This window comes from Tyto alba, unplaced genomic scaffold (genome assembly GCF_018691265.1).
Source record: "Tyto alba isolate M040663 unplaced genomic scaffold, T.alba_DEE_v4.0 Super-Scaffold_2, whole genome shotgun sequence".
NCBI classification, from domain to species: domain Eukaryota; kingdom Metazoa; phylum Chordata; class Aves; order Strigiformes; family Tytonidae; genus Tyto; species Tyto alba.
In genome coordinates, this window is record NW_024881282.1 from 27,345,886 (window position 1) to 27,364,533 (window position 18,648).

The following is an 18,648-nucleotide window of genomic DNA, read 5'->3' on the forward strand; positions in this document are numbered from 1 at the left end:
CAGAAGAATTTTTGGTAAACATTGATTATTCAACTCGATAGAAATGTACTGAAAAGAGAAATGCAAATTTAGGAATTGTTCTATGTTTTAAATCAAATCTTTAAAAAGTTAATTCATGATCAGGAAACCTGTCCTTCCTGAATGTATCTTTTAGGAAATTTAGTACTTGCCTCTTTTTTTACACCTCAACATGATACATGATAAACTATGTATTTACTTTAGATTTTAAAGATGAAGGCAGAAAAAAAGCTTATTAAAACGTTTCCAGAGTGTCAAACTGAAATGTGCAGAATGTAACTTACATTACATCCAGCTAATATCAAGTATTTCAAATTTACCAATGATCTTGTACTTACAGAGGAATGGAAGGATGATCAGAGTAAACTAAAAAGGGAAAAGAAAAAGAAAAAACAAAGCAAAAGCAAAACCAAACCAAACCAGATAGTCTTTGAAAAAATAATTTGAAAAGTGAAAGAAAAAAGGTCAAGAGCTATATGCTTAAAAATTCACATTTCTTCTGTGTTGATATCAGAATGCCTAATAACAAGGCAAAATGAGACAGCACAGCCAATCATTATAGCCTCATTCTGCTACTGCATTTGAATTTATACAGCTATAGCATAAAAGACATGGGCAAGTTAGTATGAGGCAAGATGAGACAGAGATATAAATTAATAGTACAAGTATTTAAATTGCACTAATTAAACTTACTGTGAAACCAGAGGAAATTGATTCAGGCTATTAATCCCCCCTGCTGCTTCACTTCACATATATGTGAAAATTAGTAAGCATTTTAGTAAGTACTTTTTCATGTATGTGCAGATATATGCATAATACATAAAGAGAACCAAAGCAAAACTAACTAAAGAGTGAGAGACACTGGGGTTTTGTTGTAATTTCTCTATTAAATTTATCATATATAAGACAGAGCATTAAATTTATCATATATAAGACAGAGCATTCATATTGCAATTAGTGGTAAAGATGACTGTCTACTAATTATCATAGACTGCTACTATACTCTGCTACTTAATTGCATGGTTGCACCAGGGTTTTGCAATATACTTGAACTCAGAATGCCATATTATTATTACAGGTAGAATAATTTTTGCTTGTGAATCATATACAGAATTGGGGATTTTCCTTCTACATCCTTGAATGAAGATGCAGTTGAATCAGATAACAGTTTTATTTGGTACAGGAAAACAGGTACTTATTTCTCATTACTCACTATGTGCTTAGAATCTAGCAAAATGAAATTTTAAGTGACAGCCTTCATAAAATCAAATTCTCACTTAGCTGAGATAATATTCTACAGTAGATAATCAGACAACAGAATGTTTGTGCCCAATGCAGGGTAGCTGTGTGAGTTCAAGGAATCTCTTGTCCGCTGCTAGTTGTATCCCAGGCAACAGTAGATGTCAGAAAGGGGCACCATTAGCATCATCAATATGTCTTTGCTTATAATCAAACAGCATCAGTGAGGAAAAATGACCAGGAAAAAGTGGTACCTTGTGCACTCTGTCCCATGTGCTGTTAAAAAATGTGAGTAAGCACACAAAACATGCATGCTGGCAGATACTCTCTGGTTCTGCCACCTAACTCAGAACAGATATTATCCACAATCTTTCCATATATTTTTCTGCAGTGTAAACTTGAAACTATAAATCTCTTTCAACCTCATTAGTTATTAATGAAAGAAGAGAGATGGTTTTATCAGGGAAGTTTCTTCCTTGGTAATATATAGCAGGTTCTCCCTAACATAACTCCATAGACTGAGAATTAATATTACTGACATTCCTTTTGGCAGTACATGAATGAGGATCACAGTATTATGGTAAGTGTGAAAGGAATAGAAAATGAAGAAGATAAGCACCTTTTGCTAGTAAGAATCTCAAAGCCAACTGGCATCAACTTTTTGGTTTTGTGGAGTAGGTCCACTTCCAGGACAGTCTGGTGACCATGAACAATGCAGACAACTTTGAGAATGAACGTGATTTCTTCATTTCCACAGATGATAATACAGAGGTGATATCAGGAACTTGCAGCCCACTACACAAAAGACTGCTTAATCACTTCACTTGAAAGAGCCTTTCTCTGTTTGTTGCAAGGTATTTCTAGGTCTACATTTGGTCAAACGTGTCATTTTAGAAGGTCCTCAACAACTCCTACCTTGATAAGTGTCTTTTCTCATGTTTATCAACTTTTCTTTACACAATGAAAATTCTTCACCATCCACTTGTCTGCTTCTCCTACAAGTAATCTCAATCTACTGTTCCTACCCAGTCTTTGGGATTAAACAGAATTATATTATCCAAAGCCTACTCCAGTCCTTTATAAGGACTAATGTGATGTGTTTCATGCTCACTTGCTTATTAATGCCAAGAGCAATTACTGCTAAAAATTTTTGGTGTTATTTTCAATTTGAAAGAAAAAAAAGTAATCTCTAACTCCTGAGCAGTTAATTGTAAAGCCAATGTGAAAGGACACATGTTCCTATTTTACTTGTCCACATTCTTCAATATTTTGTTACTTTTAGCTGCAGTGTTTGGACTTAGACAGGTTGTTCTGAACAACAAGACCTTGATTCACAGAGCTCTGACCTCAGCCTCAAAATATCATTACAATGTCCTTTGGCAGCAGTGTGAATAAAGGTTGAGATGTTAGGGATGGGTGGTAAAATAAGGGAAGACAATGCATTCTTATCTGTTTTGCTGGGGTTCTTTTGGGGTGCCGGTGGTGGTGTGAGTTTGGGGGTTTTTAGTTATTATTTTGCAGGATAGCAGGAAAGTTAAGAGAAAGAAAAATGATAACTAGAACTGTTAGCATCAAAAAATAAACAAATCCATGTTTGCTTCTGTATAATAGGAAAGTCTGGTGGAGAACTGACTCTTGGTGGATGAGACACATAGGGCAGAGGAAGCAGATGTATCACCCTAAGCCAGTATTTTTAAACAGGTTTAATCCAAATTAATATATTAATGCTTAGTTAAAATCCACCCCACGTTTTTTTCCTGCCATTTTAAAAATAAGATTTATAAGTTGCCTCTGCTGCTGGCCATTAAGCTTACGTTGGATAGCTGTAGTGTAAGGGTATATGAAATGTGAGAGCATCTGGTTTGTAGAATCATTTGTTCATTTAATTATATGGTTAAGGGGTAATTAGTATAACAGAAATAGAAAACAACAAGAAAAGTGACAAATCCAACACAGAAAACAGGGTATAATAGAGACAAGGACAAAAACCAAGACTTTAGCCTCTGACAAATGGGCCATTAAAGGACAACTGCAACTCCCTTGAGGAGGGTTAACCTCAACTTTATAACTGATAATAAGGAGGGAAAAACATCATTATCACAAGTATTATGGGATGTTTGAGGGGGTTCATGGGACTCATGGGAAATTCAAAGTTATTATGGGATATCAGAGGGTTCTTGTAGGATTACGTAAAATTTATTATGGGATGTTTAGGGTGAAGGGTGGGGAAGGTTCAGGGAGGAACAAGCATGGCAAAATGGAGAGAAGACAGTCAAGGGACTGGTCTTGTGTAAGCAGGGCTGGTCAGTATGTTTGTGCCTGGGACAGAGACTCTGGGGTCTCCAGGTGCTACTAGCTGGGCTCCAGTGCCCAGGCTGAAAGAATCCCCAGACCCTGGATGCTACTGGATTCAGTGGTTCTTGTAACATCCTTAACACAAGAAAGAGAAAGACCCATCTGATCTATTTTCATCATGATCCATATGCACCAGGACAGTCAGAATCCAAGCATTTGTTACGCTTGAGGTCAGTTTCTTCACCTTGGAGCTGGACCTATGACAATACTGTTCTAATAATCAGAAATAAAATAACAGATCAGTTATAGTGGCTACTATTTTCTCCAGCATGTAGCAGGGAATACATTTAGAAACACAGCAAAAGTATCTAATAAAACTTGGTTTTACTTCAGGGAGACTCAAATGGTAGGGGTAATGGGAAATATTTATAGAAATGAAAAATGTATGTAAAATATAAAAGATCCACTGATTTGGAATTGTTGCACTAAACCAGTATTTCTTTAATGTTTGCTATTACAAAAAGTCAATGAAGTGTAATCATCTGTACTACTGAAATTTAATTAGGCACAGGAATCAGATGCAACTATAAAGAACATTTCACCATACAGATGTGTCTCACTGTCTCTACCTCAAATTAAGAAAAATCAAGTCTTCTATTTAAGTTATAAAAAAAAAAAAAAAAAAAAAGAGAGGTCAGAATTTTATTTCAATGCATGTTTTCTTTTGAAAACAGAAGTATAATCTAGAATATTTTAAATGACTGTAGGACAGGATTGTCATTTCAAGAAATAGAAGTAGTAGTTGTTAAGAAAAGTCTTGAATATAACCACTTGAAAATAATTTATGAAGGCAGTAAATATGTTGCCTGAAACATTGTACTATCAAATATAAAATTATGCAATATATTTTCTGGAGGAAAAATGCTTATTAGACAACTTAAGTCAGAGACCAATTGAGATATCTTACCAGCAGTACTTCAGGAGGTCCCTAACTTCATGATAACTTCTTAGCATTACTAAATTGTATTTCAAATGGACAACAGAATCATTACATTTGGTTATTGTTCCTGCAAATCTTTCAAATGTACTTAATATATTAAAGCATTTACTACTATATTTTGCAGAACAGAGATTTAGCAGTGGTAGATAAACAAGTTCAATATGACACAGAAGTTTCTTAAGCATTTGCCATATTTTATATGAAAAAGTAACATTCCATTATTAACAGCATTCATCTTGACTATATATTTCCACAGTTCAGCTGATTCTGGATGTACAGGTTCCAAATGAGATGATAAAACACATTCTGACATGATGATGAGCAGGGATCATGTGAAGTTTTGGACATATCAGGGGAACTGTCTTCCTAGCTCATTTTTCTGTCTTGATTCTTTTGCTTTTGCATGCACATAAGAACTTGAGTATTTTTAAAAGGAATGTAGACATTCTCTGATTCCAACTGAATAGCTGTACCAGTGAAGAAAGCTCACAAATTTTTAACTGTCATGGAAACCAATACCCAGGCATCTCCGTTTTGGATTCTTTATGAAAAAAAAAATGAATGACAAAATTTTTGGGAGTCATGTACTGCTATTAATCTTATGTTTCAGTATCTATTTATAATAGCTATTTTTTGAAGAAGCCTCTCTATAGAGGTACCTGTAGTATTTTATAGGTGTTTAAACACATAGCCTCCTTTTTCTGTCAGACACAATTAAAGCTAATTTGAAGTATAATGTATATATTTCTCATCTTATTATCAAAAAGCTCTTCAGAGCACAACTACTGGAGACTACATCTATTCAGGTGCAAAAGAATAAAAGTTTCTGTGCTAGGACAGAATATTTTAAATTCTGATACTATCAAATTATAATAACTACTCAAACTCATGTAATTAAAAATATAAAAAAAGAAGAGACCCTGTAGAACAAAAAAAGATAAGCACCAATTTGTCTCAGTTAAAAGGATGTATGTCAGGCTATTATCTATCACATTACTACTACTAAATATGCTTAAATATTCTCCAGCACACTCACCTCTTTTTGACGGTACTTAATTGCCAGTTTCAATCTTGCAAGATCATTACCACTTTGTTCTTCTATCAAGCTATTATCATCTCTGTAATTAAGAATAATTTCCAATTCCCTGGAACTCCGTGTCTGATCCAGGAGATCTTTTGCAAATTGCTTGCATTGCCGTGACAGTTCCTCATACTCCGACTTAAATTCATTTTCAACCTTACTCAGTTCCTGCAGCTCCCAGCTCAGTTGAAAAGCAGTAAGGAAAGGATCCTCGCTAGACAAAGCAATCAACGATGGGCTTGCTAGAGCCTTGTAGATATTGAGTCTGGATCGAGAATGGCGGAGACTGTCCACATCTGAACTTGAGACACATTCAACGCAGTTACAGCGGACCTCATGTGGCCTGGGCACGGAGACCCCTTTCTGCACAAGGAGCTTTATGATTTCATAATTGTTGGTGTGGGCAGCCAGAATAATGGGTGTGATATCTGGTGTAAATTCCGAAAACTGCTTGTCCAGAAGCACTGGTGGCACCTGTGAAAAAAAGGCAAAAACCCTTCCAGGCCTCTTCATTGAACAAGAGCTATAGAAAAATAAGCTACAAATACTTTACCACGTAGTACACTTACTGACAGATCTTTGCTTCTGGCTAGAGTTGAAGGGAAACACTTTAAATGTAACAATTCAATTAGCTGAGGTAGCCTTTTTCCAGTTAATAAATTGCTATAAACAGGGTGTGATTTTTCATAAAACCTGTTTGTACGTAAACAACCCATGTGCAATGATTTGTTAGAGCAAATGATTAGATAAACAGGGAAGAGTCAGACACAAACTCTCCTGTTGGGTCCCTTGAAGTGCCAGCTGTAAACAAGATGGAAATGCTTTCTCATATCTCAGTGGTTAATCTCAGTTTTATAGGGAAGACAGAATCACAGGGGCATAATTGTGACTCTCTGAAGGAAGCGGCGAACAGGGCACAGACAAGTTAGAGTTATAAAATAAAATGGGCAAGTAAATGAGAAAGAATATATATGCTTTCTTGAAGAGAAGGTTGGAAATGTGACTGTGTAAAGAAAAAAAAGATACCTGCTGCAAAGACCTTAACATCTTAAGGCTCAGTTCTACATTCACATGCACAAACTAACATACTCTCTTTATAGGAAAACAAGGGAGTTGGTAGAACAAGAGCCCCAAGAGATCATTTTTAAAGCATCTTCTGGTGTGTATATCCATATTTTCAGTCTTCCAATGTGTTTCTATGTTTTATCAGAAGACTGTAAGTTCTTTCATTTTAAGTTTGTTTCTTTATTTTAAAATATCAGACTCTAAAGTCTTTCCCAGATCAAGACAGCTCATTAGACTAGTATGATGAAGCCATATAAGTGTAATTATCCAGTGTCAATCAAAAAAGTGGTATTGGCATCACCACTTGTGGGCTGCCTTTGGTCTGTAGCTCAATAATCAAGTACAAACTCAATTCACGTCCGTGAGGTTATCTGAGTGATGCTCCTTTAGGAAGAAAGAAAAGGGAAAACATTTTATTCAAATTTATCTGAAGGCTAGGGAAATAGATGGCTACTGGAGAAAGGAAAAAATGTTTGCTAGAAGTTTTACAACAGCAGAATGATCTTGTTGCCAGGTGGAAAAACACAAACAGCTAAGAAGAGAAGTTAATAGCAAACAGGTAAAGTATGTGAGAACAGTGTAAGAATTAGTTGAAATCAGCTATGTTTAGAGCCTTGGGACGGAAAGAAGCAGAGCAAAAAATGGAATCAGGCAGAAACTCAGTGGAAAAGAAAACTGGAATGAAATTAAGCTGAAAATAAATAGTGGTCTGTAGATCTAAATCCATAAATAAAATCCACAGAACATGATTTTTTTTCTCTCTTTTTCTAATGAAGACACTGTGTATTTTGTACATTTTCTAGCTGTTCTGTGTGTAAAACAGCTCATGTTTATTCAATGGGACTGTGTCCATGTATAAGAGCTGCTATGTGTGTGGGCTGTAAAACAGAGGCCTGAAGCACTAATTAGCTGAATGAGAGAATCACTTTGGGAGGTGGCCACTTACTCATGTTAAATGGGGTGGAAAGTCAAGACTGGTGATCCAGCACTCAGAATTGTAATCACACATCCCTAGGGAAACAATCCCTGTCTGGCCATAGCATATTGCTGACCTTGAGTAGCTGTACCAGATTCTGAGAAGGTATGGGGAGGCAATGAGCAGAAATCACTTTTCTCCCTTCCTAGGCACTCAAACATGCATGCTTGGCTTGGCACTAAGGAAGGCTGGCACAGAGTCCATTTTAGAGTCCTGGGATGCCTGAGCTAGCTCACCCACTCTCATGATCCCATGCAGAGGGAGCAATCGTCCTCACAGTCTTCCCCACAAGCTTATGGGAGATGTTTACAACCAGCAGTTGTGAACTGAGCATCTTGTGATCAAGTTATCTTCTGCTTTCTTTATTCTGAGGTACAAAATAGTGTAGTATGTGCAGGCAAACAGAGAAACATGGGTTTAAAAGTACTCATGAGGTAAGGAACCCCACTGAGAATATATTGAAGGTATGTATGCATGGGAGAGACAAGAACAAGCAGAAGGTTTGTGTGCTGTGCCTGGCTGGTCTCAGCTTTGGTCAGGTCAAGAAACACAACATGGACATATGTCTTCTCAGAGGACTCTCTGGCTATGTCCACACTGCTCTGTCAGGTCTCTTCCAGGGGACCTCTGGGTCATCTGTCACCTCCAGGCTGAACACTGGGCAGAGCCCTCCCAGGGATGCCCACATACCCAGATCGCTTCATTATTCCTGTGCAGTGTGGACCGGGGCTTGAAATCCATATCTGTTTTCTCACCTGTTTGTGGTGTCAGGGAGGAAAATGAGATCCATTTCCAACATCACTGGTTATTGTGGTCTTAGATTTATCTTATATTATCTTTCACTTACATACTATATAGGAAAAAAAAAAGAGTGCAGTTGTGAATATACACACTTATCCCTTTAAACTGCAACTGTGGCCAATGCTTTTGAGGATAAAAAATGATTAAAATGGCAGTAGAGGCTCCAAATTTGCATTAGGAGTGAGATAGTGAGATCTTGGGCTATCATAGGTCTGAAAAAGGTTTACAGGTAGAGATGTATTGTGCTTGGACAGCATCTGCCACAACTAGTGAGACTCCCTCATGGCCTCAGGCTCAGGGTACCAGGGAGTAGAGGAGAAAGCTGCAAGGACAGAAAACTCAAGGATACAAAGCTGTAACTCCAAAATCACTGGCTCCTCAGAGTATTCCTCTGTCACTTAGCATGTCATTATGTTTGTACTTTCTGACAGTACTAAAATAATATTTGCTTCAAGCCCTGCCACAACTGAAGGCTATCTTAACATGTCATTAACCGCAATCTTCTCTGAAAAATTAATAGAGACAAAGTTTCAAACAACATGGCATTACAATGATTGACTTGTACATGAGGTCCATTAACTCAAAAGCTGCTTGTTTTTCTCATAGCTAATTTTAAGGTAACTCAGATATAAAACTAATGCATACATTTTGGATTTCATACTATCAGAATTTACCCAAATATAGAAGTATGTATTAAATAATTTGAGCCTTAATTTACAGAAACATTTAAACTTAAAGGGAAAACACTAAGACTGCAACTATAATTACATCATGAGTTTAACACCTGACCCTTTACCTCCTATTTTAAGATTTACTACTCATTTAAACCAAAGATATACAGAATACCAAAGCAGTAAGGTCAGATTATTCCCTCATCTGCAGCATAATGAAGTACTTATCTTTTGAAGTCCTGAGTGCTCTCATGGCACTCAGAATATTTCACCATTTAACTGTTGACCCAGAGTACTTGCTCTGAAGTCACCAGACTTATAATGAATTATGATTTTACTTTCAAATAACTGAAAAATAATTCTCTCTAAAGAAGCCAAAACAAATAAACAGCACACATTGATATTAGCCACTGTGACAGAACACTCACATAGAACATATAAAACTTCCTCAAGTTCTGGGAGGATGGGAAGCTACTAGGTCTTACAGTCACTGACAGTGATTGTGACTTCCCAAGGCTTAGCAGTGGTGTAAATATATTATATGCTTTGGAGTTAATATGTCAAGTGTGAGGCTCCTTAAATGTAGAAAGGTCAAATGATTTTTGCCTTCTTATATTTTGCTGAAAATTTTCTGCTTCAACATTATTATAAAGTCATAGAATCGTACAATGGTTTGGGTTGGAAGGGACCTTAAAGACCATTTAGTGCCAACCACCCTGCCATGGGCAGGGACACCTTCCACTAGACCAGGTTGCTCAAAGCCCCAGCCGACCTGTCCTTCAACACTTCCAGGGAGGGGACATCCACCACTGCATTGCCAACTTGTTTCAGTGCCTCACCTCCCTCACAGTAAATAATTTCTTCCTTATATCTAGTCTAAATCTACCCTCTTTCAGTTTAAAGCCATTACCCCTTATTGTATCACTATGTGTCCTTGTGAAAAGTCCCTCCCCATCTTTCCTGTAGGCCCCCTTTAAGTACTGGAAGTTTGCTATAAGTTACCCTCAGAGCCTTCTTTTCTTTAGGCTGAACACAACTTTCTCAGCCTGCCTTCATAGGAGAGGTGCTCCAGCCCTCTAATCATCTTTGTGACCCTCCTCTGGACCTGCTTGAACAGGTCTATATCCTTCTTATGTGGGGGGCCCCAGAGCTGAATACAGTACTTCAGGTGGGGTCTCATGATTGTGGAGAGGAGGGGGAGAATCACCTCCCTTGACCTGCTGGCCACACTTCTTTTGATGCAGCCCAGGATATGACTGGCTTTCTTGGTTGCAAACACACATTGCTGGGTCATGTTGGGCTTCTTGTCAGCACCCCAAAGTCCTTCTCCTCAGGACTGCTCTTGATCCTCACATCACTGAGCCTGTATTTGTGCTTGGGATTGCCTCAACTCAGGTGCTGGACCTTGCCCTTAGCCCTGTAGAACTTCAGAAGGTTTGCATGGGTCCACCTCTCAAGCCTGTCAAGATCCCTCTGGATGGCAACCCTTCCTTCCAGTGTGTCAACTGCACCACACAGCTTGGTGTCATTGGCAATCTTGCTGAGGGTGCACTCAATCCCACTGTCCATGTCGCCGAAGATGTTAAAAAGCACCGGTCCCAATACCGACCCCTGAGGAACGCCACTAATCACTGCTCTCCACTTGGACATTGAGCCATTGACTGCAACTCTTTGAGTATGTCCATCCAACCAATTCCTTACCCACAAAGCGGTCCATCCCTCAAATCCATGTCTCTCCAATTTAGAGACAAGGACGATGTGCAGGACAGTGTAAAAAGCTTTGCACAAGTCCAGGTATATGACATCTGTTGCTCACTATAGGGCTAAGCAAAGCATTTTGCTAATTATAGGGCTGAGCAAAGAAGTTTGGTGGATTGTGTATGCTTGTATGCATATCTGTATGGGGATGGGTAGGCAAAAAGAAAAGAAAATAAAACAGAAAAGAAGAATGCATAGCTCAAAGTCTGTACACTTCAGTGCTCAAGGAGATGAGATTTTTTGTTGCATTCCTTTTCCCTGAATTTACAGTAAATGGGAATGAGTCAGTCTGACTTAGATATCCAACAATTTTTTTAGATACCAAGTGCAACATCCCTCTTCAATATGTGTTTAAGTTCCCTGTATGTTTTGTGTGAAGAGAAGCCCTTTTTGCTACGACAGAAGGAGAAATCTAGGCTAAATTAATGCCATTTTGGTCTGAGACATTTTCTGCCCCTATGACATCAGAGAGACCAGTTGCTGATGATCTCTTAGATATCCAGAAAACAGAAAAAGAGAAGTCTGTTTAGCAAAGGAGAAACAGAAACCCCAGGTGTGTCCACTTCTGTCTATATTTCTCATAATGGCTCTCATTACTGCTATGTCTTAACAGAGAGACTAAAAACTGCAGTTCCCATTTACCTACTTTTTAAGTGCAAGAGCTCAAAAATTTATGTAAAGCAAACTACTTCCTTGGACAAACGGATATCTTTCCTAGTTATTGTATTTATTTATTTACAATGATTTTGACTTTTGCTTTTATAGGAAAGAAAATCCTACAATGGCTGCAAGTGGTTAGGTGAATAAATTTCTGAGTTATGTTAATCATGGCAGCATGATTCATGGAAAAACCTAAAGCAAAGAAAAAAAAATGATATATGACAGATAAATACATATGTCATCTCATGCAGTAGCACATTATGTAAGGAAATTAATATTATAAAGGTGTGTCATCAAGCTCACCAGTTGCTTCAGCACTACTTCTCTATAGCTATCATCAGCCAAACACCTTGAAAATGCTGAACTCCACATTTCAGTACATCTCAGAGCATACAAGTTATCCCTATGCATATGCAGTTATGCAGTTATGCAGTTTTATAATTTACAGTTTGGTTTGTTGAGTTCTTCTCTTTTTTGGTTTCATATTATTATATCAGCTGAAATACATCTTGATTATGATGATGGAAGAAGTTCTACAAGGACCCCAACTCCTTTCACATGCACTAAATCACTGATAAACTACTAGATAACTTGAATAACTTCAAGGTAACTTGAATTCAGTTGTCACACAACTGAAGGGGGTCTGTACACAGTCTATCCTGAAAACTGTGCTGAAACTATTCTCACAAGACTGCACAAACTGCAGGCCTGCAATTGTGGCCCCAGATTTGGCCAAATGTCCTTTTCCCTGTCCCAGGGTGCTCACTGTGCATTGCGCCACTGGCATGTTGTTTGGCTATTGTGCGTATAAGGCAGGCAAGTGGATGGAAGTTGCTAAGCTGAGCTCAGAGACAGCATCATTTCAGAGCAGTGTGTGTGATACTAGCCATGCAACACCCATGTGGTGTATTGTTGTTTTGTGCTTTCCACAGGCAGCTTCCCTGGCCTCCCTGGAAAGCGATCAACTTGTTTATTGTACCTGGACTCATTACACTCCCTCAAGGTAAGTACCACACTCTTAATGTGCTACTGAAGTATTTTCTTTCTTTTTATAATACTCTGCCTCCACATCTGCTCTTTTTGTAGGAAACAGATGTATCCACTATCCACAAACCCTCACCCTTGTTCTAAGGCATTGTAAATTAACTGACAATAGTCTGAGGACTACATGTAAATGCATGAATGTGCAATGAAATTTTTAGAGATATTGTAACTTCTTAAGAATGCACTCTTTGAATGCTAATTAAACATCTGGAATACTGCCTGTCTAAGTCCAGCAGATAAGATTTCATTACAAATTGTGTCCTTTAACATTTTCACACCTACAGTACAGCTCAATGCTGTCAAGGTGTTTAATGATTGTCTTCCAGACTTCTGTTCTCTGGAGTCGAACCACAAGCAACTGAGATGATAAAAATGAAGCAGTATATATTTGAGGTTAAATGATGTTTATCTTTTGGGTCTTAAATAAAATATTGACTCTTAAATGAAGTGCTCTTAAAAAATTAAAATATTGGTTCTTATATAAAATATATTCAGGCCTCCAATTAAAATTCTAAACGCTAGACACATAAGGCCATAAAACCTCTCTCTTGTGTTAAGTTATAGGATGTGGTTCACAGCAAAATGAAAGGACTGACTAGCCAAAATGAAATCCTAACCACAAGTTAAGACTCTATAATGGGAATGTTTCTTTGGGCTGCAGCTTTGAGATGGAAGTATCTTTTGTCAGATTCCAAATTATGTTATGAATGGAAAAAGTGGAGGATTCCTTGAAGGGAAGAAAACACACAAATCTGACTTAAGGCAATAGCAGCTGGACAACTTATCTGGACTTCAGGACATGGGTTTTGTTATCAGTTCTGCCAGTAACTCTAGGCTGCTTAGGCAGATCATCTCTTTCTGCTTCTTTCACAGTTGGGTACACCTTATTGAGCAAATGCTTTATCAACCCATGATGTAATTCCAGTTCTGACAATGCCAGGAAGATACAGCAAAAAATAATAATTAAAAAATCAGATATTTTTGTGTGTACATTTTTGAACAAAAGATTCTGGATTATTTATCTATTTATTTTGAAATCTTACCCTATTCCAAAATTGCCTGTTGATTAACAATAAGAAGGACCAATCCCCCCACATTTTGTTTCAGAATAAATTATCATGATTCCAATATTTTATTGTAACAATTCTAACTGACAATTTTATAAAATTACCCCAATATTTTTGTACAAAAATATTGTATTTCAAGTCAGCCAAGAAAGGTGTCTTTGATAAGCAACCCAAAACAGATATCTAATTTTAGATAGCTAAAGCTGGGTAAGATGAACTCTCCTTTCAGCACACAGCCCAACATAATTTATTCATCAGACACAAGCCATATGCTGAACTTGCTCAGAACAGCTAGCCAGAGTTAACCATAGCTCATGCTTCCTAACCTGCACTGCTGGGATATATAAGATGAGTATTTTTCAGAAATACTGGATTCATCATTCTGGCCAGTTTTCCAGGGTTTGTGAGAAGAAGTTATGAACAGTTAATGCTGAATGTGTTACCTTTAGGATTTTCCTTTTTGTCTATCCCCTACTGGTAGGGTGGGGAGCTGCCACTTTTGCCTCCTTGAAAGCCCCTCTCAGTATATATCCTGTGTCACAAATATTTCCAAGGATCAGACATAAATGTACTTATTTGCTGCTAATATGTATTATTGTTAGCAAATGATAACTTCCCCCCCAGTTACGATAGTGTTTTATGTAATATCATGTCCATTTGTTTAGCTGAAAATTTACTTTCAGCTTTGCTGGGACATGACTAGGAACAGGGATGTTGCCATAACTAATACAAAATCCCTATCACATTTAAGGAGGCTTTGGTGCTTGCCTTTTTTTGTATATGGGAATTTTTCAAAGTTAAATTTACAACTTTGAGTTATCTTCATTCTATTTTTTCCAAATATAAGCTGAGTTTTCAAAACCTCAGAGTTTTTATCCTTTTTTTTTTTTTTTTTTTTAATCATTTATACTTACCCTACCTTAAGATGTGAGTCTATGGTTTTCTAATGTTTTTTCATGTTCATCCTATTACAGCTGAATCAATTTGTGTGTCACAATAGTCACAGCATGGACTGATGACTTTCAGTCTCTGTGCCAGCCACATTGCACAAAAGGCATTAATGTTACATATTAAGAAAAAGAATTACAACAGCATTTAGTAATTTGATGAAACCAACATCACTTTTCTAAACAATGCAGATGACTTGCATAACTGCATGATATAAATAACAGTATATACTTAATACATCTGCAGAACATTCAAGCCAGTATAGAAGAATTCAGCAATTCAGCAATAGAAGCATTGGACAGCAGGAAAGCACTCGTCAGAAGATCTTGATTGGCCCCTTGGACCCAAAGTATTGTAATCACACCTAGAGCAATCCCCACAAATTCCTGACCAACCTGTTCTTAAAGCTCTGCAGTCGTGGGATGATATGTTGCACCATTTCCAGACAAAGTTTCTGATACTTATTTTTTTTTACCTTTGTACAGTTTAAGTCTATAATGTCTTGTTCTATAAAATGTGGATACAGAGAATACATTATTTCTTTACTATAGTTTCCATTTTCTCTTTTAAACACTCATTCCTTCAGATTTTCCTTATGGGATATATTTTCTAATTTTCTGAACCTTCTTATTTCTTTCTGCACATTCCTTACCATTTCTAACAGAGGTCAAATTCATGTATATCTTATCTGTGCTCATTCTGATGTGACCAAACACAATATTGACTTCTCCACAATAATACAGTATCGTCCAGTCTTTTTCCATTAGTCTTGTTTTAATCCCCCCTGCAGAACTGTTATCTTAATCGTTTTAAATCCCAATATACACTTGGTTGATTATTTCTGCTCTACTTAGATAGAACCTTACACTTTTTCTTACTGAATTGTTTTATTTTTTACAGAAGTAATTTCTCTTGTTTGCCAAAACCATCCTGAATTCTAATTGTGGCCTGCAACAGCTTTCTGATCCTCCCAGCTTTGTGTTGTCTGCAGATTTAGCACACCCTTTATTTCATCTTAATTGTTGTGAATGAATATATTGATTGGGATAGACCCCTGCAGAGTTGCTCATTTCATCCCTCTGTCTGATTCATTAGTCCTGTTACACCAAGTACTCTTGACAGCTACTCTGAGTGTAGTTAGACTGTATTTTGAGTGACAGTTTATTAAATCTTACAAAACTCAAGCTATATGATATGTACTGCTTTTCCCCAACATACAGATATTACTATCTGGTGATGAATGAAAATTATATTATTATGACAAGATTTGTTATTGGCAAATCCTGGTAGGCTGCTATTCATGTCTATGTTTTCTTCTAGGTGCTTACAAGCAGAACGTTTGATTATTTTATTCAAGATCCTCCCTGGTGTGAAAAAAGTATAGATTTATTTTATTTGAAAAAGGATAATGGAGAATGTAAAGGAGATGCTATAAAATAAATTGATAATAGTTTCCAGATAGAATCAGAGGAAATGATGTTTGATTTGATAAATTTGACATGGATTTGTTGGATGGGACTGATGGCAAAAGGCTTCAGCATTTTATTTCTCTTTTTTCTTTTTTTTTTCCTCCTCCCTGTATCTCTGGGAGCTGATCCAAAATACAGCCTGTACACAAAAGTGGTCTTTTTCAATTAATGTTTTCCTGTGAGCATTATTAGTGTATGGATATGCTCTTCCTTCAGTCAATGACAATAGCTTGAGCAAGGGTTGGAAATGACTTAAAAGTAGACACTCAATAAAAGACTGCTAGGATATTCTGAATTTGTTTCCAGCTCTGAAACTTATACCTAGTCTCTCACCACATATCTTTTTGAAACTAGGCAGAGTTCCTCAAGAAAGAACTGTGGGCATTGTTTTAGTGCTCGTAATGAAAAACGACAAACGAAGTGTTGTTTTCACTCAGCGATAGTGAAAGAAGACAACAAAAATGGTTTGGAAAAAAATGAAAGCTAAAAAATAAAGAAGTTCTTATTATGTGAATTATTAAAATAGAACTCGAAATATTTCTGTTGGATCATAGTAAAACTCATATATGTTTCTGTCAGAGTTTGCATGATGAGTGAAGCGAATATTGAAGCTTCCTGAATGTTCAAAGTAGACATAGTGGGGACCTTCCCAGCTGAATGATTCTAAATTGATGCATAGATACTTTTCTCAAACACAGAATGGTTCATAAAGGCAAAATAATTATATTGAAGTTTGTCTGACATTCCATTTCCTGAGAATCCATGTCTCTGGTCTGATTAGAAAAATACAGAAAAGTTCTTGCTTTTCCCTGTTTTTTGCCTTCTCCCAGAATGGTTCCAATAGTTAGCTGGGGAGGCAAGAGGAAATTGACTTGCTTCTCCAGTGAGGTCCTGAGAGAAACGTTAGAACAAAAGAGTTCTTAGAATATGAGACAGATGCTTTGTTTTTCACTGAGTTTCATGGATCTAGAAACAAGAAAAGGCATCCCACTGGCTAAGAAATGAGTAAGATGGGTTTTGAAAAGAAGCTTTTGCAGAAAGAACAACAGATTGGTGGCCTCTCCGGATATCAACAAACTGTGTAGGAGATACAGGCGTCTCAGAGGGAAAGGTGGGAATTAGTTAAACTTCTTTACAGCTGATTGCAATTATTTAGCATTGCAAAGTAATTTGAGATATCTTCACAGCTGGGAAGTAAATATCGTGTCTGAGAAAATTTAAAGGGTTATACTCTCAAAGAACAAAGTGGGAATCAGGCAAATTTGCAAAACACTTGAAGAAAAATGTTTTATGTTTTAAAAATATTATGAGAAAGGAGTACAAAAGAGTATGTCAGGGACATAGAAACCCATAAATCTTCAGAGGATGCAGAGATATGTCATAGTAAGCTGTTTCATAAGTACATTATTCCTGGTATGTTGTTCAGTGGTCTGTTATTTAGTAGCAGCTCTAGTTTTCGAACCATCCTACAAATTTCCCATATTTCACAGATGCAAAACAGGACTTGTTTCTGAAGTAGAGGACGGAGGAGACCAAGGCTCACACAGCTATCTTAGTATATGCTGGGAGTGAAAAGTGGAAGTTACTTTGAGAGGCAAAGGATTGACAATTGAATTTTATTACAGGTTAATGATATTCTCAGTTGTGTTCGATTCCTTAACAATAGACACTTTAAGATCTTCCCTGCACGCAGGAATCAATCCTGCTTATGAGGTTTTGGAAAGATGTAGTGGTAAACAATAAAATATTGTTAGAAGTAAAAAATTTCTTTTTGAATTTCCACTGCAAAGAGATCAAAGAAGAAGTGGGAGCAGCCTGTATTACTATACACTGTCCTATGCAGTGAGAGACCAGGAGCAGAATAGTTAGAGGTACTTAAGGGTAAATTATTAGAAAGAAGCCTTTGAAACTAGTGCCAAGAGTAATGGAGTGGTTCAAATCCTTTAATACTGTGAGTTCTCCTTGTTTCAAGTTAGTCTTAGTGTTGTATTCCTTTTGAGATGATGGCAGATCTTGATCGGTACCCCTCTTATACACATCATACATCCTAGTAATGAGTGGGTGAAGAGGTGTTCATAATGTGCTTTATGATATGGAAAGTTTTTTCTTTGAGCTTATGGAAGCATATTTTTAATCAATGCAGTGCATGCTAGTAAAAGAGGCTTAATAAGCAGAGGTTTAAATGAGCAGGGAAGAGAAATTTCATCTTGTCAACCAGCTTGTTTGTACTTACAGTTGACATCATAAAGCTAGTTGGTAGCAAATAAAATGGCAACAGACTTTTTTGCATTTTCTGCAAATATTCAGCTGCATCTTGGCAATACATAATATGCAATGTAAGACTTTGAGGGTAGAGATTTCATGTTTCCTTTTTTTCCTGTCAGAAGGCCTCACACATTGTGACAACCCTGCAAACTTAGATAATATTTTATTAACAACTTTCACTAATGTTTTAGTAGCTGAATTAAAAGGGGAAATAATTTTGCTTCCTGCCAGTCTGGGGTGAAGATGTGGAAAGTGCGGATCCTGGCACTGGCATAAAGGACAATTAAAACA

At 37.1% G+C, this 18,648-nt stretch overlaps 1 protein-coding gene across 2 annotated transcripts in view; it reads right to left on the bottom strand.

Moving 5' to 3' along the window:
* The window catches only part of TRPC4 (transient receptor potential cation channel subfamily C member 4), a 156,066-nt gene that overhangs the window by 65,272 nt on the left and 72,146 nt on the right, over nucleotides 1–18,648 (bottom strand). For both annotated transcript variants that reach the window (XM_032982900.2, XM_032982901.2), the window contains one exon: nucleotides 5,589–6,107. In XM_032982900.2, coding sequence (XP_032838791.2) covers nucleotides 5,589–6,107 — 519 coding nt within the window. The remainder of the gene's footprint in view (nucleotides 1–5,588; nucleotides 6,108–18,648) is intronic.